The sequence below is a fragment of the Cololabis saira genome, chromosome 4, assembly GCF_033807715.1.
Source record: "Cololabis saira isolate AMF1-May2022 chromosome 4, fColSai1.1, whole genome shotgun sequence".
In the NCBI taxonomy this organism is placed as follows: Eukaryota; Metazoa; Chordata; class Actinopteri; order Beloniformes; family Belonidae; genus Cololabis; species Cololabis saira.
This window is the reverse complement of record NC_084590.1, coordinates 51,687,338-51,715,145: the sequence shown is the minus strand read 5'-3', so window position 1 is coordinate 51,715,145 and position 27,808 is coordinate 51,687,338. Positions and strand designations below refer to the sequence as shown.

The 27,808-nt window shown below is 42.8% G+C and overlaps 1 protein-coding gene across 1 annotated transcript in view; it reads right to left on the bottom strand.

Annotated features, from left to right (window-relative positions):
- Positions 1–27,808, bottom strand: part of LOC133442608 (zinc finger protein 160-like) — a 137,424-nt gene that overhangs the window by 45,953 nt on the left and 63,663 nt on the right. Inside the window, exon 2 of the mRNA XM_061720614.1 lies at positions 15,365–16,383. Within this exon, the coding sequence (XP_061576598.1) occupies positions 15,365–16,383 (1,019 nt within the window). The remainder of the gene's footprint in view (positions 1–15,364; positions 16,384–27,808) is intronic.

The window sequence follows — 27,808 nt, the reverse complement described above, 5'->3', positions numbered from 1 at the left end:
CTGTTCGCTAACTGTCAAGCTTTGAATAAGGCCTACTCATGGCGAGGACAGTATAGTAAAAGGACAAGAGCACAGCGGGCACAATTAAACAAGATAATACAGGATACAGCAACTATGAGTCTACGGTCAGGCAAACAGTATCAACCAGCTCCTCAGCAACAGGATGAGGGAGAGGAAAATCAGCAAAATGCTAATCAAAGTACTGATGTCATTCAAAGTGCTGCTGCCCATTCACAGTTAGCACAGTCGTCACGGACATCAAAACGGTCAAGTCGAGCCTCCTCAGGTAGTTCTGCAGCACTAAAAGCTCGTGCTAAGGCGGAGGCTGCTCGTGCTCAGCTTGCTTATGCAGAAAAGGAGGCCAGCATCATAAAGCAGAAAGCTGACCTTGAAGCAAATCTTCATGTTCTACAAAGCCAAAGAGCTGTCGCTGCTGCTACCGCCGAAGCTGCTGCGTATGAAGAAGTTGATAGCTCCTGCAAGAGTGAACTCAGTCAAGAATTACTAGAGTTACCTATCAGTGCAGCCGAACGCACCTCCAATTATGTCCGGCAGCATTCAGCACACTCCGGGGAAAACCCATTCATGGTTGATTTCCGAGGCTGCCACCAGATGGCGCTTGGGCAATGTGAAACGGCCATAAATGAAGCAGCTATTCGAAATGATGAGAAAAACAGCTGTTAAAGGACGAGCTAATGTTAAACAAGAACAGCAAAAGGAGGAATTAGAAGATAAAGAATATTCCTCAGGACCAAAGGGACAGTCATTTCACCCTTTAAGAGAGCCTTCGTCTGATTCTCAGGGTGTCCAAGACATAACAAAGTATCTAATTCGTCGGGAAATGTTGAGTGCAGGTCTCCTCAAATTTGATGACCGCCCTGAGAATTATTGGTCATGGAAGGCATCATTTCAAAGTGCTACCAAAGACCTCAACCTTTCAGCCAGAGAGGAATTAGATTTGATAACAAAATGGCTTGGTTTAGAGTCTTCAGAGCAGGCGAAAAGAATTCGCTCTGTACATGTGTTCAACCCCACAGCAGCTCTGCACTTAGTCTGGCAACGACTGGAAGAATGTTATGGGTCACCAGAAGTAGTTGAGCATGCACTGCTAAAAAAGGTTGAAGATTTTCCTAAACTTACTAACAGAGACAATGCTAAGCTAAGAGAGTTGGGAGATGTCCTTCAGGAGATGGAGTGTGCAAAAGAGGGTGGATACCTGCCAGGCTTGTCTTATTTGGACACAGCTCGTGGAGTGAATCCCATTGTGGACAAGTTACCTTACGGTTTACAGGAAAAATGGATTGCTGCAGGATCCAGATACAAGGAGGAACGTAGAGTTGCATTTCCCCCTTTTAGTTTTTTCTCCAGCTTTATCAGACAGCAGGCAAAAGTAAGAAATGACCCCAGTTTTGCCTTTACGTCCCCCAGCAATCAGAGCTCAAAAACTGACAAATACATGAAAAGTGGTAATAGAGCTTCTGTAAATGTACACAAAACGGATGTTCCACAAGAGTCTTCGACTATCCAGAGTAACTTCACTGAGAAGAGAGTGGAAAGTCCTGATAAGCAATGCCCCATACATAGAAAGCCCCATCCGCTCAAAAAATGTAAGAGCTTCAGAGCTAAGCCTGTTGAAGACCGGAAGTTATTCCTGAAGGAAAATCGCATTTGTTTCAAGTGTTGTGGGTCAGTACGGCATGTGGCAAGGGACTGCAGAGAGGTAATCAAGTGTATGGAGTGTGGTAGTGAAAGACACATTTCAGCACTACATCCTGGTCCTCCTCCCATTACAAAGGTCACCGGAGAAGCCGAAAAAGATGATGGCGGGGAGGTGAGTGAAAATGCAGCCACTCCAGTTACATCCAAATGCACAGAGATTTGTGGTGATGCAGACAGCCAGTGCTCATGCTCCAAAATTTGCCCAGTGATAGTATATCCTACGGGAAAAAGGAAAAAGGAGGAAGCAAGGAAAATGTATGCAGTGCTTGATGAGCAGAGTAATAAGTCACTTGTCAAATCACAGTTTTTTCATCTCTTCAACATCACAACCTCATCAGACCCATACACACTGAAAACCTGCTCTGGGGTAACCACAAGTATGGGCAGAAGAGCTACAAACTTCACGATTGAATCTCAGGATGGCAAAATACGACTTCCCCTACCAAACTTAATTGAATGTGACATGATTCCTGATGACAGGAGAGAGATTCCATCCCCTGAGGTGGCACGTCAGCACCCACACTTACAGCGAGTTGCAGACAGGATTCCACCTGTGGATCCAGACGCTCCCATCCTCTTGCTCTTGGGTCGAGATATTCTACAACTGCACAAGGTGAGGGAGCAAATTAATGGGCCTTACAGTGCTCCTTATGCGCAGCGGTTGGACCTTGGGTGGGTCATGGTAGGTGAAGCCTGCCTGGGGAGAACTCATAAGCCAACAAGTGTTAATGTGCTGAAAACGCATGTGCTCAGTAATGGCCGTACATCCATCCTCAGGCCATGTCCAAACAAAATCCTGGTGAAGGAGAATTTCAACCAAATTCCATCTCATCTCAGCTGTTCTCCAGTTTTTTGTACTGAGGAAGAATACCTTAGGGAGAACATAGACAAGCTGGGATCTACAGTTTTTGAGAAGACAAGGGATGATGACAAGCCAGCACTTTCAGTGGACGATCAAGCTTTTCTTGACATAATGGAGAAAGAAGTTTATCAAGATAAAGGAAACAGCTGGGTGGCACCACTGCCATTTCGTTCCCCCAGACAGTGCCTTCCAAGTAACAGAGACCAAGCGATGAAGCGTCTTTTTTCTCTCAGGAAAACATTGGACAGAAAACCTGACATGAAGAGGCAGTACATTGACTTCATGCAGAAAATGCTTGAAAATGACCATGCAGAGCCTGCTGCCCCACTGCAGAAACATAAGGAACACTGGTACTTACCGTCATTCGGTGTATACCATCCCCAAAAACCCGATCAGTTAAGAGTTGTGTTTGATTCAAGCGCTGAATATGACGGGGTGTCTTTGAACAAAGTGCTGCTTAGTGGGCCTGATTTAAACAACACTCTTTTGGGGGTTCTCCTACGTTTCAGAAAAGAGCTTGTAGCATTCACAGCTGATGTACAACAAATGTTTTATTGTTTTGTGGTACAAGAAGAACACAGAGACTACCTCAGATTCCTTTGGTATGAAGACAACGACCTCAGTAAAAATGTGAGAGACTATAGAATGAAAGTTCATGTGTTCGGGAATAGCCCTTCACCAGCCGTGGCTATATATTGCATGAGGCAGGCTGCATCTGTGGGTGAGAGAGAACACGGCTTTGATGCCAAGCAGTTTGTAGTAAGACATTTTTATGTCGATGATGGACTTGCATCTACCCCCACCCACGAGGAAGCTATTGACATCTTGACGAGAACCCAAAAGATGCTAGCAGAGTCCAACCTGAACTTACATAAGATAGCATCCAGCAGCCACAAGGTTATGGAAGCTTTTCCAGCTAATGAACGGGCCAAGGATTTGAAAGATCTGGACCTCAGATTGGATGATCTCCCCCTACAGCGCAGCTTGGGAGTCCTGTGGAAGCTGGAAACAGACAGTTTCACATTTAAAGCTTCCACAGAGGAAAAGCCATACACTCGGAGGGGTGTTTTAGCCACTGTAAACAGTTTATATGACCCTTTAGGACTTGTGGCGCCTATAACGATGCAAGGAAAAGCCCTGCTCCGGGAACTCTCAGCTGAGCAACAGGGCTGGGATGAGCCACTCCCCTCTGAAAAGGAGGAAGAATTGGACAGGTGGAAAAAATCATTAAAAGATCTCCAACATCTTCAGATAGCAAGGTGCTATGTTCCATTTTCACAGGCCACCGCGCAGAGAAGAGACCTGTGCATCTTTTCAGATGCATCCACAATGGCCATTGGAGCAGTAGCTTACCTAAGGGCTATTAACGATGAAGGTCAGTGCCATGTAGGATTTATCATGGGCAAATCCAAACTAGCTCCACGACCTGCTCACACTGTCCCACGATTGGAGTTATGTGCAGCTGTTCTGGCTGTGGAACTGTATGACCTGCTGAGGGATGAGATTGACATTGACATGGATGCTGTCAACTTCTTCACTGACAGTAAGATAGTACTCGGATACATAAACAACACCACCAGGAGGTTTTACACATATGTTGCCAACAGAGTGACTCGCATCCGAAAATCTACCCATCCCGAGCAGTGGCATTACATCTCTACAGAGAACAACCCGGCAGATCATGCCACCAGGCCTGTTCATGCTTCCCAACTTCCACACACAAACTGGCTTTCTGGACCATCTTTCTTAACACAATCCAATTCAGAGCCATCACAGTCGGATATCTTTTCTCTGGTAGATCCTGAAGCAGATGTAGAGTTACGACCTGATGTCACTTCTCTGATCACCAAAACTTCAGAGGCCCAGTTAAGTTCACATCGTTTTGAAAGATTTTCCCATTGGATGACCCTGTGTCGCACCATAGCATCACTCATTCGTGTCGCAGTGTCTTTCAAGAAGACCTCAGATCGAAGCAAAGGCAGTGGATGGAGGTGTTATAGTGAGCCGAGCACCATAAGTGAGCTTTTCAGAGCAAAGGCTGTGATTATTCTTACTGTGCAGCGTGAGGTCTTCATGTAAGAATACAAATGTTTCGATATGAAGCAAGCATTGCAAAAACAAAGTCCACTCACAAAGATCAACCCCATCATTGACGAAGATGGATTACTCAGGGTCGGAGGTCGCCTGACACCGGCAACTCTCACAAAGGAAGAAAAACATCCAATTATCATCACCCGTACTCACCATATTGCTTTCCTCTTGGTGAGATACTACCATGAGAAAGTAGCTCACCAGGGCCGTCATATCACAGAGGGAGCAATCAGAGCGGCAGGATTGTGGATTATCGGGAGCAAACGACTGGTCTCATCTGTACTCTACAAATGTGTCATCTGTCGTAAACTCAGGGGGAAGCTGCAGATTCAAAAGATGGCTGACTTGCCAGCCGACAGGCTTTCACCATTGCCACCCTTTACCAATGTTGGTCTGGATGTCTTCGGCCCGTGGACGGTGATGACACGTCGCACAAGGGGAGGCAGTGCAGACAGCAAACGGTGGGCGGTACTTTTCACCTGCATGTCATCAAGAGCTGTGCACATCGAGCTGGTTGAATCAATGTCCACATCCAGCTTCATTAACGCATTGAGAAGATTTTTCTCTATCCGTGGACCTGCAAAACTCCTCCGCTCAGACAGGGGCACTAATTTTATTGGTGCCTGCAAAGAGTTGAGTGTTGATCACAGTGATGCCACACTGAACAGCTACCTTCACGAAAAAGCCTGCACATGGCAATTTAATCCCCCACATTCCTCACACATGGGTGGTGCGTGGGAAAGACTCATTGGTGTTGCAAGGCGGATCCTGGATGCGATGCTTCTTCAGTCTCCACGTACTCGACTTACGCATGAAGTATTGAGTACCTTGATGGCAGAGGTGATGGCAATAATGAACGCGAGACCACTAGTGCCATTGTCTACTGATCCGGACATGCCGACTATTCTCACACCAGCGATGATTTTGACGCAGAAGACAAGTGCTTTATCAGCACCTACTGGCAACTTTGACCCGGCAGAGCTCCACACAAAACAATGGAAACAAGTTCAGTGTCTCGCAGATACATTTTGGAAGAGGTGGAGGGGGGAGTATCTTGCCACTCTTCAGAGTCGAAGAAAATGGACAGAGGACAAGCCCAACATCAAAGTCGGAGATGTTGTTTTGCTTAAGGATAACCAAGCTCACAGGAATGACTGGCCTGTAGGACTTGTTATTAAGACGTTTCTCAGTGATGACAACAAGGTTCGCAAAGCAGAAGTACGAACTGTAAAAGAAGGGACTGTGAAAGTGTTTCTGAGACCAATCTCAGAGATGGTTGTCCTTTTGTCTGAAGGACAGTAGAATATGGACTGTCTTCCATGTTAATGTTTGTATCTTGTTTAGTATAAGGTAGTGGTACAATTGCATTGTACCAGGCGGGGAGTGTTCTGCCCTGTGTTCAGGTGCATTTATAATTTAATATTAGATTTTGTACAACAGTGCCCCCTTTTGGCCCCCTAGCGGCATAAAGCAGAGTAATTTCCTCAGAGTTAACGAGGCCAAGAAGAGAGCACATGGTGCCTGTTTCTCCTGCTGCAATTTATCTATAACATTGTTGCCTTGGACACTATTTGTCCGTGAGTATTTTGTTTTGTTGATTTTTAGATATGATTTACATATTATATTTGCTGAAAGTTTGTTTTGCTGCAAATTCAGTCTAAGAGTGACTTAATTGATGGATATCATAGCTTTGCCCTATGACTCAACATTTTGTTTACCTTAGTTACATTTCTTAGTCATGTCAGTGCAATGAATAGTGTTTAGATTCTGATTTGTGTTTGCGTTTTGTTCTTTTACTACAGTTTTACAGTAAATTGTGGATCTTCATTAAATCTACAAGAAAAGTTACGCCTTGTTTTTATTGGAGGACTTCACACTGTTCGCTAACTGTCAAGCTTTGAATAAGGCCTACTCATGGCGAGGACAGTATACATATTATGGCATTTAATGTATATTTTAAACAGGCCTTGAATGTCTTAAAAACAATCTAAAGCTTGTTTTTTCTACATAAATCAGAAATTCAGCCTGTGGGCCGTGTCTATAGTTTTAGCGCTTCTAACCCCTTTTTCTGTGCTTCATTCTAAGGGAAGGGGGGGTATGATAATGAGGCTCTGCGCTGATTGGCTGCTTGAATGACGTGTAGCAGGGGTAGAGACAAAGCTCCGAGCAGAAGTGCAGCTGCTGCGTAGCAAAGCGTGTCCACGGTTCTGCGTTAAATCAACGCGTGTCCTACGCCGTAGGCTCTGCGTTGGTGTAACGCGGAACCATAAATCAGCCTTTAGTCACCTCGTCTTCACACTAATTCACACAGGAAGATTGAATTTAATTCTAAACAGGTACACCACGGTTATTTACTCCAATTCCTCATCATGTTTCCTTATGTTACAAGACAAATTAATCATGTAACTGTAAAGAAATCACAACACTGAATTTTCACAAATGGCAACTTTATTGTTAAAATATATAAATAAAATGTATGCACTATTGCTGGCTCAAGGAAGGACCGCGCGTCTTCTGAATGTGAACAGCTCCAGGTGCTTGAAAGATCTGAAACCACAGAAGAAAAATGTATTACGGTACTCCGAACCCGGAGTTCCTCGACGGTCCGGTCCGTGAGCAGCTCCGAAAGCTCCGTATGCAGCGCCGGGGCTCCGGAGCTAAGCTAAATACTTAGCCCATGCAAAGATCATACAAATATAAATAACATAAAAAAAGGAACTTACCGCTGACTCGTGTGCAGTTGCCGGGTCCGTGCTGTGGGATCTGATCCTTTTATGAGGGTAAATGTCGATGCAAAACCTCATTTCTACTCTCCCTCGCTGTGGAAACAGCCACCGCTGCTGAACAATGGCTGAAGCTCCGGCCGGCTGAGCTGGTAGTGGGGGTGGTTTCAGCAGTGGAGGAGACCGAGGGCGTGGTTTGCATTTTGGTGACGTAAAGAAAATGCACAAATCCAAACGGCTCACAGAAACCACATGGCACTGGGGGACTCTGTAAGGTGGGGGGGAGCAGACCTTGCAGATTTTCATGGGGTATCATCTTTTCTGTGTTGGCAGGGTGAGGGGAGACCACTTTATATATGTTAAAACAAGAAAAAACGTGTTTTTCATAATAGGTCCCCTTTAAAGCTTTTTGAAGGCATTGATGTTAAATACCACCCGATTTGACTGCTGTCATACCATTGAATGAAGGACAAAACAATAACAATCATCCCATAGATATGGACCAGTAGGGCCCTACTCTACCTACTAGTAGGCGCAGGAGGCTGTTATCGCACCTTTCTATGGCTAACCCCATGTTATTAATGCTCAGTAGGCACAGAAGTTTTGTTATGAAGCTCATACCTCACCTCCCTTTTTTATGTATTTAGCTAGAATTTTAAAACCTGAACAATAGAATTCAACGTAAAATGCCGGATCTTGTCCATTAAAAACAATACTTTTTGGAACATAGTGTAACGACCACAGATAAGATAAGGCCTTGCCCGCCTGGGCAACACATCAGCATTTGGCCGACTGGTTATTGCAGTTGACTGTGGTCTGGGAGACTGTGGTTTGAGACACGCTCTGGGCACGACTTGTTCGCCACGGTATTTTCCTCATTGTGTTATGGTTTTCTTTATCTTTAACATTTCTAAACACAAAAACACGAACGTGTCCTTGATAATTCAATAATACAATAGGTTCATGTTAAGGACATCCGTCTTAATTAGTTCTCCTTCAATTATGACATGTTATTTATGCTCAGTTCACTAGCGCTTTGAGCTAGGAGGCTGAAATTCTAGACTCTGTATCAGGAGGTGACTTTCATCCACTGTGCGGAGTTTCAGATTTGTGTGACCTTCGGAAGTGTCAAAGGTCACCGCGTCTGTTGCTTTTCAGCCTGCGAAGACTATTTCGTGTCTTTTTTTGCATAGTTCACTAACGCTTTGAGCTAGGAGGCTGAAATTCTAGACTCTGTATCAGGAGGTGACTCTCATCCACTTTGCAGAGGTCCAGACCCATGCGACCTTTGGAAGTGCCAAAGGTCACCGTGTGTAGTGGAAACGGAAACCCAGATGCAGTGGAATATTCTTGTTATTCTAGTACCTATAAAAATCATTTGCGTATAGATTATTTCCTGATTTCTGCATTATTTGTTTCCAAGGTTAAGGAGTGCCAGGATAGCAGGATAGTCCTATCTGACCATGCATCAATTTCTATGCTATATGAAGATGATAAGCTTGTAAGAGACCCCCTAAAGTGGAGGCTCCAACAAGAGTGGTTTATGAACCCTGCATTTGTAGATTTCTTAAATAAACAAATTGACTTGTATTTTGAATGTAACACTTCTGAAACGTCGGCTAGTATAAGGTGGGAGGCATTTAAGGCCTTTATTAGGGGACAAATCATTTGTTTCACTAGTTCAAAAAAAAGAGAGCACAACTTGAAATAAGGACGCTAGAAGAAAACATTAAAAAACTCAAAACTGATCTGTATCAAAATAAATCCAGCACACCAGATATGCATATAGAACTTCTTACTCTCAGATCTCAGTATAATGAAATATCAGCTAATAAAGCAGCCGCCAACCTATTGAAACTCAAACAATCATACTATGAACAAGGGGAGAAATCTGGGAAAATATTAACATGGCGTATTAAACAACAACAAACGGAAAGGTCAATTAACTATATAGAAGCCCCGAATGGGAAAACAATTGTTAACCCGGAAGAAATTAGTGAGACATTCAGGGTCTTCTATGAGAGACTGTATAGCTCTGAGTGCTCTCCCAACTTGTGCTCTCCCAACTTGGATGGGCAGACAACATTCTTGAATGACCTAGATACCCCCAAACTTTCTGAGGAGGAGAACAAGATATTAGATGAAGAAATAACACAACAGGAGATAGCAGAGGAGATAGGCTCTATGAAGGCTGGGAAAGCAGCAGGGCTTGATGGAATTCCCATAGACCTATATAAAACATTTCAATCCAAATTGGTGACGCCCTTATTGGAGATGTTTCAGGAATCCTTCGGGAATGGTCTCCTCCCTGCATCCATGAGGGTTGCACTAATTACGCTGCTTCCAAAACCGGGAAAACCAAATACAAGATGTGAAAATATGCAGCCAATTTGTCTCCTAAATTCAGATGTAAAAATATTATGTAAAGTTCTTGCAAGAAGATTAGAAGGCCAACCTCCTCAATTGGTGGGAGGGGATCAAAATGGATTCATCCAAGGTAGACAAGGGTTTCATAATGTCAGGCGTGTACTGAATATCTTACACAGTCAAAGAGCGGCGAAAGACACGGCCTTGCTCTCACTTGATGCGGAGAAGGCCTTCGACTGTGTCGAATTACCTTATATGTTCGAAGTGCTGGCCCGCTTTGGATTTGGGGATACATTTTGTAAATGGGTCAGATTGCTTTGTACAGGACTCACTGCAACTGTTTTGACTAATAATGTGGTCTCTAAACCTTTTACTGTCTCTAGGAGTTGCCCACAAGGAAGTCCTCTATCTCCGTTATTGTTCATTCTTGCAATAGAACCACTTGCAATAGCAATTAGGATGCACACAAAAATGTATAGAATATGGGAAGGTCAGTTGGAACATAAAATAGCACTTTTTGCCGATGACGTAATTTTGTTCCTGAAAAAAATAAACAGCTCCATTCCAGCACTTGTAGATCTTATTGAAACCTTTGGAAAAATGTCAGGATACAAAATTAATTACCCCAAATCTTCTATAATGTTACTTAATGAGTCAGACAGGATAAATCACAATGCTCTCCTATCTCCTTTTGACTCTACAGATAATTTTACATATTTGGGTATAAAAATTGTCCCTTAGGTGAACGAGATTTGATGATGATGATGATGATGATGATGATGATGATGATGATGATGATGATGATGATGATGATGATGATGATGATGATGATGATGATGATGATGATGATGATGATGATGATGATGATGATGATGATGATGATGATGATGATTTATATAGCGCCCTTCTAGGCACCCAGAGCGCTTTACAGAAATCATTATTCATCCATACACATTCTCTCTGGTGGTGGTAAACTACATTTGTAGCCACAGCTGCCCTGGGGCAGACTGACGGAAGCGTGGCTGCCATATCGCGCCTAACGGCCCCTCCGACCACCACCAACATTCATACACATTCATACACATTCACACATTTCTCAAATAAATTTAGACTCCCTCCAGAAAACCACGACCTCATCTCTTGAACGCTGGACAGCATTACCAATATCAATGGTTGGTAGGATTAATATCCTAAAAATGAACATCTTCCCTAAATATCTTTATTTATTCCAAAATATCCCTCTACCCCCTCCTTCATCCTTGTTTGCTAGAACTAAAAAAATGTTTACCAACTTTATTTGGCAAAATAAACGTCCAAGATTACGTTTATCTTTAATATATCTACCATATGACTGAGGAGGCCTTCAGTGCCCAAACATCCAGTGGTACTACTGGGCCGCCCAACTGCGGTCCATCATGTTTTACTTCTCTTCTAAAAACACTCCTGCCTGGAAAGACTTGGAATCCTGCTCGGTGAGGCCTAGCTTACCACTTCACTTGTTCTTGTATTCAGCGGATCGGAAAGGTTTGAGGAAAAATACGAACAACCCTATTGTTTTAAATATGATTGACATTTGGTTTGATACTTGTAAATATTTGAACATCAATCCATCCTGGTCACGTTTCAGCCCTATCTGGGGTAATGCCAATTTCAAACCAGGGAGTAACGACCCAGGATTTCAAAAATGGGCTGACGGGGGATTAAGGGCAGTGCAAGATATGTATAGGAAAGATGGTGTACTTATGTCCTTTCCAGAGATATCAACCAAATATAACATCCCAAAAACGCATTTCTTTAAATACCTTCAAATTAGAAATTTTATATCATCATCTCAAAACTATTCCTTAGACATACCTATTACTTCCTCATTAGAAACAGCAATTATAGGACATTGCTATGATAAAGGTTTAATTTCATCCCTGTATGATTTGCTCGTATCCGGGTCCGATGAATCTTCAAAACATAAGCTGCGATTGTGGATGGAAGACATAGGAGATGGAATATCACTGCAAGACTGGAAGGGGGCATGTATGAAAGCTCAGAAACAAACAATTAATAGCAACCTGAAACTTATTCAGTATAAATGGCTGATGCGTACATACATAACCCCAGTCAAACTACACAAGTTTAATGTTAACATCTCTGATACATGTATTAAGTGCAATGAAGCGAGAGGAACATTGTATCACTGCATATGGGAATGTGTGAAAGTGAAATCCTTCTGGCAGGATATTATTAATATGATTGATCAGATATTAGGCAAAAAGTTACTAATGGATCCAAGGTTTTTTATTTTGGGTATATACCCAACCATGCCAAAATTACAATAAAGAATCTTGACTTGTAGATATGTGTATATTACAAGCAAAACGTATCATTTCCCTTAATTGGAAGAAAGTTGATGGACCAAGAATCGGAAGATAGATTAAAGAGATGGCTTTAAACATGGCAATGGAAAAGATAACCTACATTATTAGACGGAAGCAACATGTCTTTGACGACATCTGGAGACCGTTTATATGTTTTTTAAGACATGATACTAATGTTGGTGACTTACTTCAGCAGGAGGAGGCTTAGAGGGAGTAGAATATCCATGTGGGGTGATATAATGGCCTGAAAATGTCCTTGAAATACATCAATGTCATAACTGATCTCAATATTTGTATGCATGTATTTGTATGTATGTCTGTATTCACACGGGCATGCGTATACTGTATACTGTATCACATCCAGGGTACTTATCTAATGGATATCTATGTTTAAGTGTTTCTTAATCAATACTATATCTATTAATGTTTTACCCCTTTTGCTCTATTATTTATTTTATTTATTTATTTTTTTTATATATTTTTTTTTTATTATTCTAACTAATTTTTCTTATTCTTTCTAGGGGACAAGGGGATGGGAGGGAGAACGGGGAGAAAAAGTTTGCTTTGTTGTCTGTAACAGTGACTGATGTTTGTCTTGTTAGAAACTGCAAACAAAAATCTAATAAATAAATTAAAAAAAAAAAAATGATATAAAAATGATATATTCCTGTACGATTAAGTTTTTTGACAAATCGTCCTCAAACCTTGTGCCAAGTTTGGTGTTAATGGAGACTTCAGGTGAAAGGGTACTGAAATGTATTAAATGTACAGAAATTGCCAAAAACAGTGGATTTAACATCAAAATATAAAGAAATGTTAAAATTTAGCAAAGCATTCAAGGAATCAATCCTGAAAGTTCAGCTCTCAAGGACAAATGGTTGATTACATATATAATACATACACAGGAGTTAGCCAGTGGGAGGAACAACTTCCTAGGTCACATCAGGAATACACAGTGACTGCTGGGTATTTCCTTCTTGGAGACTCTACTTATCCTTTGCAGGACTGGCTCTTGAAACCATTCCATGACCCTGGACGACTGACAGCAGAACAGTCTTTAAGCACAAAGTCAACCGAGCACCAGTGGTCGTGTCACGGCTCAAAAGACAGAAAACCCAAATGCACAACATCAAACGGAGTATAAGAGTCCCAGGCCGACACACGGCCAAAGTTCCAGGGGCCGGGCCGACCGCTGACCTCAGTTCCGGTCGGCGGCCGACCGCCGACCTCAGTTCCAGAGGCCGCCCTCAGGCCGTAGCAGGCGGGTCAGGAGGTCTGGGGGCGTAGCAGGCGGCTCAGGAGGTCTGGGGGCGTAGCAGGCGGGTCAGGAGGTCTGGGGGCGTAGCAGGCAGGATACGGGGAGCCGGCTCGGGGGGAACCCGGGTCCTTGGCGCTGGCTGAGGAGGTTCCGGGACCACCACTGGAACAGGAACAGGGGGCGATGCGTCCAGGACCACCGCTAGAGCAGGAACAGGGGGCGATGTGTCCAGGACCACCGCCGGAGCAGGAACAGGGGGCGATGCGTCCAGGACCACCGCTAGAGCAGGGGGCGATGCGTCCAGGACCACCGCTGGAGCAGGAACAGGGGGCGATGCGTCCAGGACCACCGCCGGAGCAGGAACAGGGGGCGATGCGTCCAGGACCACCGCTAGAGCAGGGGGCGATGCGTGCAGGACCACCGCCGGAGCAGGAACAGGGGGCGATGCGTCCAGGACCACCGCTGGAGCAGGAACAGGGGGGCGATGCGTCCAGGACCACCGCTAGAGCAGGAACAAGGGGCGATGCGTCCAGGACCACCGCGAGAGCCGGAACAGGGGTCGATGCGACCGGGACCACCGCCGGAGCAGGAACAGGCTGGGACTGCCACCGCCGTCTTTTCTCCTGAAGCTGGAGACTCCTGGGCCCATTTCGAGCCAGGTGTGTTCCCCAGAAAGGCAGAAGAGACTGGGGTGGGTCCGGGACCACCTCGGGAACAGCAACAGGCTGGGGCTGGCGGCATGTCCCTGTCCCCTTCAACATACGGTGGTAGGACGCCACTTGGTCACCGTAAAAGAGCTCCCACAGATCCACCATGTGTTTCCTGGTGGGTTCATGCTGACTGGGTTCATACGTTTGGCCAGATTGTACTGTCACGGCTCAAAAGACAGAGAACCCAAATGCACAACATCAAACGGTGTATCAGAGTCCAAGAGGCTTTAATCAGGTCAGAGGTAGGCAGGAGTCAAAAACCGGGAAGACAGGCAGATCAGGCAGACAAATCCAAAGGGGCAGGCAAAAATCCAAAAACCGGGAATCAGGCAAAGTCACAGGCAGGCAGGCAGAAACAGACATAATCAGGAATGCTGGAAAGCTAGGCATGAACGCTAGACAATCTGGCAACTGGCATGTGGAAATGGGTCGGTATATAAAGGGGAACTGATGATCATGGGAACCAGGTGTGCAGATGGGCGGGGAAGCACAGGTGAGGGGAAAGAGAAGATGTCTGGCTGATGAGGGTGGCAGGATCTGGAATGACAGGAGAGTGATCATGGAAAAAACCTATCCCCAACTGGGAAACCATGACAGGTTGTAGAAGATGAATTCAGCAGGTTTCCTTCTGTGATGTCCGACTGGTGAAATGAATGGTGATGACTTCCTGTCCACTACATAATCTGTGTGAAAGTCATGGAAAGACGTATGAAACATCATAGGATGAACCTGCAGCAGCAACACTTCAGCCAGTGGTGGCAGTGGCTCGGGGTGGAGAGGAGGAAGAGATGTTAGAGATGTGCTAATGCAGTATTTGTGGAATAGTTAATGCTATAGTTAGATTACATTCTGTATCTCAGAATGTTGTAACAATACATTTGTGCTTTTTGAAGATATATGGATTTTGTCCATCCATCCATCTTCATCCACTTGATGTGGGACTGGTTAGCGGGGGCAGCAGTCTGAGCAGAGATGTCCAGACTTCCCTCACCCCACACATTTCCTCCAGCTCTTCTGGAGGGATCCAGAGACGTTCCCAGGTCAGCCAAAAGACATTCCCTCCGGTGTGTCCTGGCTCTTCTCCTGGTGGGACATGCCAGGAACACCTTCCCAGGAGGTGTCCAGGGGGCATCATATGATAGTTTTTCAAGTTTCGGTATGATGTTGTTTGATTATTTTGCCTTTTTTTTTTTGCTGTGCAGAGGTGTTTTTTGCAATTACACACTTCATACTGATCAAATCTTTAGAGTTTATCACTCGTGTGAGTACGTTGGTGCTTCTTTAGCTGACTTGATGTGGTAAAAGCTGCCTCACACTGTTCACAAGTGAATGGTTTATCTCCAGTGTGAACACGTTGGTGAATCCTTAGACTATCTCGTCTAGAAAAAGCTGCTCCACACTGATCACACCTAAACGGTTTTTCTCCAGTGTGAATACGTTGGTGAGTCCTTAGACTACCTTGTTGGGTAAAAGCTGCTCCACACTGATCACATCTGAACGGTTTATCTCCAGTGTGAACACGTTGGTGAATAATTAGATGACTTGATGTGGTAAAAGCTGCTCCACACTGATTACACCTAAACGGTTTATCTCCAGTGTGAACACGTTGGTGAATAATTAGATAACTTGATGTGGTAAAAGCTGCTCCACACTGATTACAAGTGAACGGTTTATCTCCAGTGTGAATACGTTGGTGATACCTTAGATGACTTTGTTGGGTAAAAGATGATCCACACTGATCACATCTGAACGGTTTATCTCCAGTGTGAATACGTTGGTGAGTCCTTAGATTACCTGATGTGGTAAAAGCTGCTCCACACTGATCACATCTGAACGGTTTATCTCCCGTGTGAATACGTTGGTGTCTCTTTAGGTGACTCGATGTAGCAAAAGCTACCCCACACTGATCACAAGTGAACGGTTTTTCTCCAGTGTGAATACATTGGTGAATCTTTAGAGAACTTTGTTGGGTAAAAGCTGCTCCACACTGATCACATCTGAACGGTTTATCTCCAGTGTGGATACGTTGGTGAATCTTTAGCTGACTTGATCTGGTAAAAGCTGCTCCACACTGATCACATCTGAACGGTTTATCTCCAGTGTGAATACGTTGGTGAATCTTTAGATAACTTGATGTGGTAAAAGCTGCTCCACACTGATCACAAGTGAACGGTTTATCTCCAGTGTGAATCATCTTATGTTTTCTCAGACCTGATGAAGTGGTGAAGACTTTCTTGCAATGATCACAACGATAACTTGTGGGTCTCTCTTTGCCTTTATGTTTCTGTAAGGACAGAGAAGAAGAATTAAATCATCTTGTTGGCCGACTCACAAAAGCTTTTCAGTTTCTATAAAGTGGTGTCTGTTGAAAGTGCTGTTCTTGACAGCCAGACACCTTCATATGAAACATTTCAGTACGTCAAATCAAAAGTGTAAATGGTTAACGCTACTAACACAAATACCATCAACATATTTCATTAATATCATTAATATGGGTATTGATAAGATCCTCCAACCTTTTTCATTCTGTTTAACAATTTCTGTTTAACACTCATCTCACGCAGAAAAACAAAGCACAGGAATGTTTTTAGATCCAGCTATGTTTTTAATGTTCCATTAAAGCATCATGATGAGCGTGCGTTCGGCACAGACATCAAGATGGCTGTGCTGAACGTGCGCTCTCTTTTAAACAAATCCTTTATTATAAATGACCTGATTTTAGACAGGAAACTGGACTGTATTCTCCTTACAGAGACATGGCTTGGCACAGATGCACCTGTTGTTCTCACTGAGGCCTCCCCACCAGATTTTAACTTTCTATTTTCTACCAGGGGGGGCAAGAGAGGGGGCGGAACTGCATCAATAACAAAAACAACTATGTCATCCAATGCAGTTCCTTTTAACAGCTACACATCATTTGAATATCATGCTTTTGTTTTTAGCAACCCCCCAATTCTCTGCATAACGGTTTACAGACCCCCCCAGTATTCCACCTGTTTTATCAGCCAATTCTCTGAACTTTTATCAATTATTCACACCTCCTACAACAGGATCTTAATAACTGGTGATTTTAATCTGCACTTAGACAACATCTCAGACCCAGTATCCAGAGAATTTTTAAACCTTTTAAACTGTCTAGATTTTAAGCAACATGTCACACAGCCGACCCACAGCAGAGGGCGCACCCTGGACCTGGTCATAACCTACGGCCTGTCCCTGCGTGCGTGCTCTGTTGTGGACCTGGCTGTGTCTGACCATTTCTGCGTGTTTTTTAACATCACCAGTTTTAACCAGCGGGAGGCCCCAGTGAGAACGGTGAGGAAACGTAACCTAACTCCTGAAGTGGCTGCAAATTTGATCCAGATTTTACAGAACACTACTGCAGAGATTTTACCAGCACCCTGTGATTTTATCGTTGACAATTTTAACAAAATACTCAAAACAACGCTGGACTCAGTGGCTCCGATTTTAACCAAAAGAATTAGCATAAAACCTACACCCCCATGGAGAACTGAGGAAATAAAGAAACTAAAAAGAAACTGCAGGAGTGCTGAAAGGAGATGGAGGAAATCAAAATTAACCATACACTATGAAATTTTATGCCAACTCCTTAAAAACTACAATAATACTATTAAAAAAGCAAGAACTTCACATTTCAAAAACTTAATTTTAAATAACAAAAACAATTCCAAATTCCTATTCTCCACAATAGATCTTCTAACAAATGGAAACCTGAACAGATCCCATAAAACAGCAACAGACCATTACTGTGAGGATTTTGCAGACCACTTCAGGGGTAAAATTGATGACATTAGATCCAGTCTTTTATCTCAACAGATTTTAACTCTTAACACACCTGGATCAATGCTTTTACCTGAGGAAACACTGGAGAGTTTTGCCTTGGTTGAAGCGGGGACACTTTGTAGAGTTTTCTCCAAGGTAAAGCCCACAACCTGCCTTTTAGACCCCATTCCCACACCGTTTTTTAAAACACTCTATGGGTTCTTTGAGGAACAGCTTTTGTATTTGGTCAACTGTTCTCTTCAGACGGGTGTCTTCCCCGCCGCCTTTAAAACGGCGGTGGTGAAGCCCCTTCTGAAGAAGAGTGGGTTGGACCCCAATGTTTTAAATAACTACCGGCCTGTATCCAACTTACCGTTTTTAAGTAAAATTTTAGAAAAACTTGTTTTTAATCAAGTGAATGAATTTTTAAACTCAACACACATTTTAGAGGCTCATCAGTCGGGTTTTAGGATGAACCACAGTACAGAGACAGCACTTTTAAAGATTTTAAATGACATCAGGTGTAATTTAGATTACACAGTAATCAGAGTCTTGGTTCTGCTGGATCTAACCGCTGCCTTCGATACAGTAGACCATCACATTTTATTAAACAGACTGAAGCACCTGGTCGGCCTCTCTGGTACTGTTCTTAAATGGTTCCCGTCCTACCTCACTGATCGTAGTTTCTTTGTAAGTATGGATACATGTTCCTCAGGAATCTATAAGATAAGGTGTGGGGTTCCCCAAGGGTCAATTTTAGGTCCAACTCTTTTTAATCTGTACGTGCTGCCCCTTGGGGACGTCATCAGGAGACACGGCATCAGCTTCCATAGTTACGCTGACGATACGCAACTGTACATCGCCGTGTCTCCTGATGACACTGGGCCAATGGATGCCCTTTTTAACTGTATTTTAGTTAAGTCATGGATGGCAGCAAACGTCCTACAGCTCAACCAGGGCAAAACAGAGGTTTTACTCATCGGTCCCGAAGGCCAGAGAGAGAAACTTTTACCAAAGTTACAGGATTTTAAACCCTCAAAATCAGTTAAAAATCTGGGCGTGATTTTTGACTCTGAGCTCACTTTTATTCCACATATTAAAAACATAACAAAGATCGGTTTTTACCATCTTAAGAACATAGCCAGAGTCCGCCCGTTTCTCTCTCAGGCCAGCACGGAGGTGCTAATGCATGCTTTTATCTCATGTCGTTTAGATTATTGTAACGCCCTGCTCTCTGGTCTTCCTAAAAAGAACATGTACAATCTACAATTACTACAGAATTCAGCCGCACGCGTGCTGACGAGGACCAGAGGGCGGGAGCACATTACACCTGTTTTAAAATCGCTGCATTGGCTCCCCGTGCGCTTCAGGATCGATTTTAAGGTTCTTTTACTAGTTTTTAAGTGTCTTAATGGTCTTGGGCCTTCTTATTTGTCTGCACTACTTTTACCCTATCGACCCTCACGGACCCTGAGGTCCTCCGGTGCCTTTTAACCATACCAAAAGTTAGAACCAGGACACACGGGGAGGCGGCATTCAGTTTTTATGGTCCCCGATTGTGGAACAGCCTCCCGGAGAACCTCAGGAGAACCTCAGGAGAACCTCAGGAGAACCTCAGGAGAACCTCAGGACAACCTCAGGAGAACCTCAGGAACCTCAGGGCCGCAGAGACTGTTGATGTTTTTAAAAAGAGGCTCAAGACCCATCTCTTTAATCAGGCTTTCAACTCTTTTACATTTCTTATGCTCACCCTTATTTTTATTGAATCTTACTGCTCTGTTTTATATTTAGTTTATCCTTTCTTATCGTATTTTATTTTTGTTTAATCTCAATGTTTTATCTAAATATTTTAGTTGTTATTTATGGTCTATTTTATACATTTCACTGTCTTATTATTTTAGTTTTGAATGTCTTACTTTCTAGACATACTTTTAGGATTTTATGTTTGTAGGTTTTATGTTTTTATGTTTTTTATAAACTCCTTTAGTGTATTTTATCCTGCTTTCTTGCAGCTTTTATCTCCAGTGTTTCCTCATGGGGAGCCTCCATGCTGGGAGTGACTCTGGCCTGCAGGGGGTCGTCCTGGGGGTGGTTCTGGCCTGGATGGTTGTGGAGCTCTGCACCACGGCTTCACCGCTGTGGTGTGGACTCCTCTTTCCGTCCGGGCCGGGATGGTCTCTGTGGGCCCCCCCCCTTGTAGCTGCGGGTTATGAGACCTCCTGGCGTGGACAGCTCCCTGTTACCGTTTCGTCACCTGGATCCTCTGTGCCTAGCCATGTCTACACCATGTGTCTGTGTGTGTGTCTGTGTGTATAGGTGAATTGTAGTGTGCTTGTGTCTGCGGGGAGTGGGGGGGGCGCATTAATAAGTTTTATGTTTATTTGCTTTTCTTGTTTTTTTTCCTGTTAAGCACTTTGTGTTTCATTATTTGTATGAAAAGTGCTATATAAATAAAGTTTGATTTGATTTGATTTGATTAGATGGCACAGTGGGCAAATCTCAAGTGATTTGTGTCCACTGTCGCAAAACGTTCAGCTACCACAGAACTTCTACGAGCCTCAGGTACCATTTGTCAGCAAAACACACTGCCGTTGATCCCAGCACGTGGCCGAGACAACCAGCACAGCAGCTTACGTTGGATGCAGCATGGAGACCTATCGATCAACCAAGGGTTTGCAGAATAGATAATGCCATTGCAAAGTGGGTGGCTAGAAGTTGCAGACCACTTTATATTGTGGAAGATAAGGGCCTGAGGGAGGTTATTAGAATAGCCTCAAATGACGTTACATACGAGCTCCCATCAAGACAGACGGTAACAAGAAGAATACACGCGTTGTATGAGCAGGAGAGGGGCACACGAGCCAAGGAGTTGGAACACGCAGCAACCGTGGCTCTAACTGGAGACCATTGGACATCGCTGGGTAACCACAATTATCTCGGTGTCACAGTCCACTATATAGACGGAGACTGGAGACGGTGATGAAAACTGAAGAGAGACACTATGCTGACGTGTGCGCCGAGCACTTCATGCGCGTTGCAGAGGAGTGGAAAGTTGAAAACCAAGTAAATTCAGTCACCACAGATAGTGCCAGAAATATGATCGCAGCTGCGAGGCAACTACCCATGGCTCATGTCCCCTGCTCTGCACACAGTCTCCAGCGCACCATCACAGTGTCTCTCCAGAACAGCCCGTTTGACAATGCGCTGGCCAAATGCAGAAAGGTCGTTGGCCACTGTGGCAGGGTGGAGGAGCTGCAGCCACTCAGGCTGATTAGGGCACAGGTGGGCCCAATCAGCCTCTCCACTCTGCCAGCCTTCATAAGGCATAGCTGCACAGCAGAAAGGGGCTGTGAAGCTGCTGTGAAGGTGCTTCTGCACTGTGTGTGGTGTTTGTGGGTAAATAAAGAGGGTCTGCACTAAACTCCGTGTCTCTCCATCCTGTCGGTCGGGCCCCCGTGGCACTCACACTGCTACAGCCACTTTAAACACAGTCCAGCTAACGCCTCAGAACTACGACGTAAACAAGAAGAACACGGGATACAAGTGGAGTCGCTAATTCAAGACGTCCCGACCAGGTGGAACTCAACTCTCGAAATGATAAAGAGTGTTCGGAGAAATGAACAACCGCTGAAAGATGTACTGTCCAACAGCAAAGTTGCCATGCCGACACCATCTGAAATGGACAAGTTGCACAAATTGGAAGTACTACTGGAGCCCTGCAGGTTATTATACCTCATTGTTCTGGTGTGTGTGTGTGTGTGTGTGTGTGTGTGTGTGTGTGTGTGTGTGTGTGTGTGTGTGTGTGTGTGTGTGTGTGTGTGTGTAAAAGCGAAGTGTATAGGCAGGGTTTTTCCTGCATTCAAAATTAGGAGGCGGCCGCCTCCGCCTAATTTCGTGCCGCCCCAGCTCTCAAAACTCTGTTGTCATGAAAACTGTTATTTTCTGGCATAGCAGGCGTTGGACTGGATGGATGTTATTTTAACTGCAGTTACTTCATTGCGCCGCTATGGGGGCGCTGTTTCAACGACAGAGCACCAGCAGAAGAAGACGAAATCTCCAGAATTATTTTCCGTGTTTTTCCGCTATTTGTTGTATTAAAAATCGTCATCCTGGTTTTCCCGGCTGTTCAAACAGGTAAATATTGTTTCTTTTGCATCCTAGCATGTCTTGTTTATTCTTCTTATATTCAGTATATATATATATAGTACTTTAAAAGGCGACCTGGCGACCAGGAGAAGCAAAAGTGCAGGTGAAACAGTGCAGACAATTAACGTTGCAGGCAGTTAAAAAGTAATAAATCATGTTACTGACGAGATGCGGCAATTTTGTCAGGGCTGAAAGTCGTGCACAAATATGCATGAAGGTGATAGCGAGGGTCAGAGTGCAGGACAGGACGAGCTGGTGAGGCGAGGGGGAACGTTAAGCCTGATTTATGGGGCTGCGTTAAATCGACGCAGAGCCTACGGCGTAGGGTACGCGGCGATGCGCACCGTACGCCGTAGGCTCTGCGTTGGTGTAACGCAGAACCATAAATCATTCGTTAGTCAGTTTCCAAGTCATTAGGAGCATATCAACGCGAAGCCAACGTGTACGTGATTTAAACTAGTGATGCACCGATTGTTCGGTAACCGAAATTGTTTGGCCGAAAATGGCAAAAAAACACTTTGGGTGTTCGGTGGAATAAGTGGGGGAAAAAAACGAACAATTTATAACGGCGTTGTAAAATAAGGAAATAGACTGGCCGCTCCGTAACTGTTGCACCACAAACATAAATCGTTGGCCAACAAAAAAGTAACCACATAAGAATTTTACCAACATTCACCAGCAGGTGGAACCAAAACAACATAAATCAATCTATTACAGGTTTAGATGAGGAAATCAAACGTGGAAGAGCGTGGAGTGAAGTGGTGCAAACATGTCAGCAGTGTGGAAGTATTTTAGAGTGGCAAAGAATAATACAAGAATGGCTGTTTGCAATGAATGTTCTGCTCAAATATCTAGAGGGGAAACATCTGCAAAGTCTTTCAGCTACAAGTTTGATTTATCATTTGAAATGATAAAAAACCCTGAGCGCTTTAATGCATTTTTATTGTTTTAAGGCCTATGTTACAATGTTCAGTCAGTTAAGCCTAACGTAAGCTCAAAGATGGCCAAAAAATGTAAGTTATTGTTCTTTGCTGGTATAATGTCTGCTGGAATATTTAAGAAATGCTGGGAAATTAAAAATGTTCAGTTTTTTATGTTCAACAATAGGGGTGGGTTAAAAATATCGATATATCGATATTTTATCGATATGCATGTGTAGGAACGATTATCGATACATAAATCCAAGTATCGATTTAAAAAAAAAAAAAAAAAAAAAAAATTTTTTTTTTTTTTCTAAATCCCGATTTTTTCCCCCATTTTAATCACCCAGTGCTCCTACCTAAGTCAGTCCTGGGCATTGCTCCATCTACCAACCCCGGGAGGCCCTGCAATGAGCTCAAGTCTCCTCCTTACTTGAGGAGTGAGCAGGCTGCTTCTTTTCACCAGACAGGTTGGGGTTTCTCTGGCCGGACGTGGCGCGTGGAAGGATCATGTTATTCCCTTATTGTAACCAGAATATCGATATCGAATCGTATCGTATCGGAAATCGTATCGTCTGGGACCTAGTGTATCGGAATCGTATCGTATCGGGAGGTCAGTGATGATACCCAGCTCTATTCAACAAATGTTTTCTACCTTGTAATTTGTAAAAGATTTTTTTCTTTTAAAAGCATGCCTAAATCAAATGTATTTGATTTATGCAATGGTGAAAAAATTGGCAAAATGAATGAAAAACTGCGAAGAACCATGTTCGGTATTGTTCTGTATTCGGCCAAGTGTTTATTATTATTTTCGGTTTCGTTTTCGGCCACAAATTTTCATTTTGGTGCATCACTAATTTAAACATGACTTTTTATTCATCTTTACAGATCTTCTCAAAAACACAGAACCAGTGGGTTTGACAAACGGTGGCTGAACCAATTTACCTGCTCAGGCAAACTGAGGAAGGTTTGGTCTGTTATTTATGCCAAAAGCACGGTGACCCCCATGGAGCAGGAACTATCACTATTTATGTCTGTATCAAAATAAATACAAAAATACTTAATGCATGAATGGTTTTGGTGAAGACACCTCTGCGCAGCAGACTGCAGGAGAGGCTCTGGGATGATGTTGTAAGGACGCCATGATGGACCAGGACCAGGAGGTCTTGGACTACAAGGAGCATGAGAAGCTTCTACAGATGGAAAGATAGCAGGCTGAAATGTTCTCTGTCTGGACTACTTGTCTTATATCCAGTCAAAATGTTTTATTTCTAATCCAAAAAAAATCATTACATTTAAAATAAGACAGTCACCTAAAAAGTAACTTGTTCTAGAAAACCATGTTCACTCATTTCAGTCTTGATGGTATAAAGGTTAGGGCATCTATAAGCTTGTTAGTTTCAGCCCTAACCCTTTCTTGTTTTGTTGAATGGACATTTTTCAATGATTGCTGATCGAAATAAACTCAAACTCATTTCAGTGAAAATTTTCTCCTGTTCCATTGGCAGTTTTTTTTTTTGTAAGATTGAGTTCTTATATTTGTATTTATATTTTTATGTTAATAAAATAATGCTTTAACATGATAATTGTCATATTTTTTACATATAATTTACATTCTTTGTAAATTGGTTTCTTGGGAAAAAGGGGCAGATTGAATAAGATTCTTCTTTCTGCTCTTTCATTCAGAATTTAGGAAGGTTTGTGTTTATATTAAATTGTTTTATTTTATCAATGAATGAAATGAAGAATAAATAAATATATTTTTAATCATATTAGAACTCCCAAAATACCAAATATCTTGTAAAAAGTGTTTGCTTGAGCCAGTTGAAGGCACGGTTTACCCGCACGCGTGTGCACATGACCAGGATGCTGCACCTCTGCCTCAATTAGAGCCAGGAAAAACCCTGATAGGTCAGGGGCGTGTGTGTGTGTGTGTGTGTGTGTGTGTGTGTGTGTGTGTGTGTGTGTGTGTGTGTGTGTGTGTGTGTGTGTGTGTGTGTGTGTGTGTGTGTGTGTGTGTGTGTGTGTGTGTGTGTTCAATCAGTGAATGTTAATTTGAGTAAACAATGTTTATTTCCCTTCTACTTTGTGCAGAAAAGTGACAGAACTTCTGGGAGGTCAGAAGTATGTTTCTTGTTCTGCGGTCCTTCCTGCTTGGTGCCATGTGCATCGGGTGATGGAGAGCTCCCAAGATGACCCTGCCTATGTGGTCAAATTCAAATCCACATTCCAAAAAGACCTGGAGAAACGCAAAGTGAGCATACATGTAGCTTGCACATATATTTGCTACAGTCTGAAGTTAATACAATTGTTCTTTGTTTTATCATGGACCACAGATTGGAAACATGTTCTTTAATCACTGCTGATAAAGTGTACTGTTCTGTCTTATTCTATTCTATTCTAAGGAGAATGCCAACATCAGCTATCTGCAGATTGCCACTGTGCTCCACCCAAGATTCAAGGAGCTCAAATGTCTTCCCAGAGCAGAGAGAGGTGAGGTGTGGGCTTCACTCCACACTTTACTGAAGGAAGAGGGCCAGAGAAGTGTTCCCCAGGAACCTGTGGAAGAGCCACCACAGCCCCCAAAGAAAAGGTTGGCCCTCTTGATTGCTTCAGAGTCTGATTCTGAGGGTGAAAATGAAGATGACTCTGTTGAGAACTGTGTGAGCAGATACAAATCAGAGCCCACCATCAGTGAGGATGACTGTCCATTAAAGTGGTGGTCACAACGTGCAGGCTTGCACAGCAGGCTGGCCTGCATTGCCAAAACGTAGCTCACTACACCTGCCACATCAGTGCCCTGTGAGCGTCTGTTTTCCCTTGCTGGGCATATGGTCCAAAAGAAGCTGTTTCTCTGTCATCTCCACATGTTCATCAGCTTGTGTGCCTTAGTAACTGGCTTGGTGCAACTGATAATGAGGAATAGGCTTGCTAAAGAAAAAAAGTCACTACTTAATGTACTATTACAGTCAGGGGAGAAAATCCCAGGGGGGACAGGGGGGACAAGTCCCCCCCATTAGTAAAGCTGTCCCCCCCTAGAATCATTTGAGACAGAATTAATCATTTTGGAACAATGCAGTAGTATTTCGTAGTGATGCACCAAAATGAACATTTGTGGCCGAAACCGAAATCGAAAATAATAATAAACAGTAAAATCTCATTACACTTAAAACAAGAGTCATCACCAGAAAAATAACTTATTTGACAATTTTCACCTGTTTCAAGTAGATTTTCACTTGAAATAAGTAGAAAAATCTGCCAGTGGAACAAGATTTATCTTATAAGCAAAACAATCTTGTTCCACTGGCAGATTTTTCTACTTATTTCAAGTGAAAATCTACTTGAAACAGGTGAAAATTGTTGTTTTTTCCAGTGATGAGTCTTGTTTTAAGTGTAATGAGATTTTTTTTAACTGAAAATGAGACATTTGAACTAGAAATAAGACAGATATTCTTGTACAGATTGTGGGTTTTTGTATCAGTGTATTATGTCAGATGTGTGTATTATTGCACCTTCCACCTAATACCATTGTTTTGTTTTGCTCTAAGAAAGCTCTTCTGCCTGTTTGAGATAGAGATGGAAATGTCAAAATGCTGTATTAAAGGAAGGATCAAACTTTTATTCCTTGTCCCCCCCTGGATTTATTCTCTAAAATGTTACTGTTTATTGTCCCCCCCAACTACGAAAGGGGATTTTCTCCCCTGATTACAGTCTGCTGCTGTGTTTAAGAACAACAAGTATAGTCCCCTTAGTCTCACTGGGACTTTCCTTCCTGACCAGCTGTTATTGGTGTTACCTGCTGGGGTTCTTGGTTCAAGGTTCTGTCTAAACTAGGCAATGTTGCTAACGTGTAAAGAAAAGAAAATGCAGTACTTAATTGACTAGTCTGAGTCTAACCTATCTGCTGCTGTGTTTAAGAAAAAGGAAAAGATAACACCACTTACTTACATTTTTTTTCCTTAAGTTTTTTCCTTAAGCGTGACCAGCTGTTATTTCTTTTTCATGCTGATTGCTACTGTTGTTGGTTTCCGGCTACGTTCTGACTGTGTTCTAACAGTCACACTGTTAGTTTTTGCCCCTGTAGAGGCTGCAAATATTGATGATGCACTTTGTGAAATAAAAGCCTGTGGATGCTACAAAATCTTTTCTCTTTTTTACGTACATCTCAGCTTTCTTTCACTTTTTCCTTGAAATTTTAGAGAAAAACAATTGTGAGATTAATCGCAGTTAATTACAGAAATGATGGATTAATTAAGATTAAAAATGTTAATCGTTGGCCAGCACTAGTTTTAACTTTAGATTATGTGTTTTAACTTTAGATTATGTGTTTTAACTTTAGATTATGTGTTTTAACTTTATATTATGTGTTTTAACTTTATATTATGTGTTTTAACTTTAGATTATGTGTTTTAACTTTAGATTATGTGTTTTAACTTTAGATTGTGTTTGTTTTGCTATTTAGTCATGCTGTTTTTGTATGTTTGTATAGATATACGTATTATATTTATATCATAGTTATATTATATTTATGATAGAGCTTACATTTGGTATTAAACAGGTTATTTTTGTAAAAATGATATACATTTATTTATTTATACAAATGAGTGTAGAGTATAAAGCGTAAATACAGGCATATCATTAATGTTTAGTTGTTAAAGGGGGTGGGATTAAATAAGTTTATACTTCCTCCCACTCCTTTTCCAACATGGAACTGAAATATGTTTTGATGTGTTTTTTTTTCTTTATGTGGTGGAATGTCCACCTGGATTTGTTTCTCTTATCTTTTTTCTTGTTTTTTTTTTATATATACATGTTCGAAATAAATAAAAACGAACGAACAAAGATTGTATGTTTTAACTT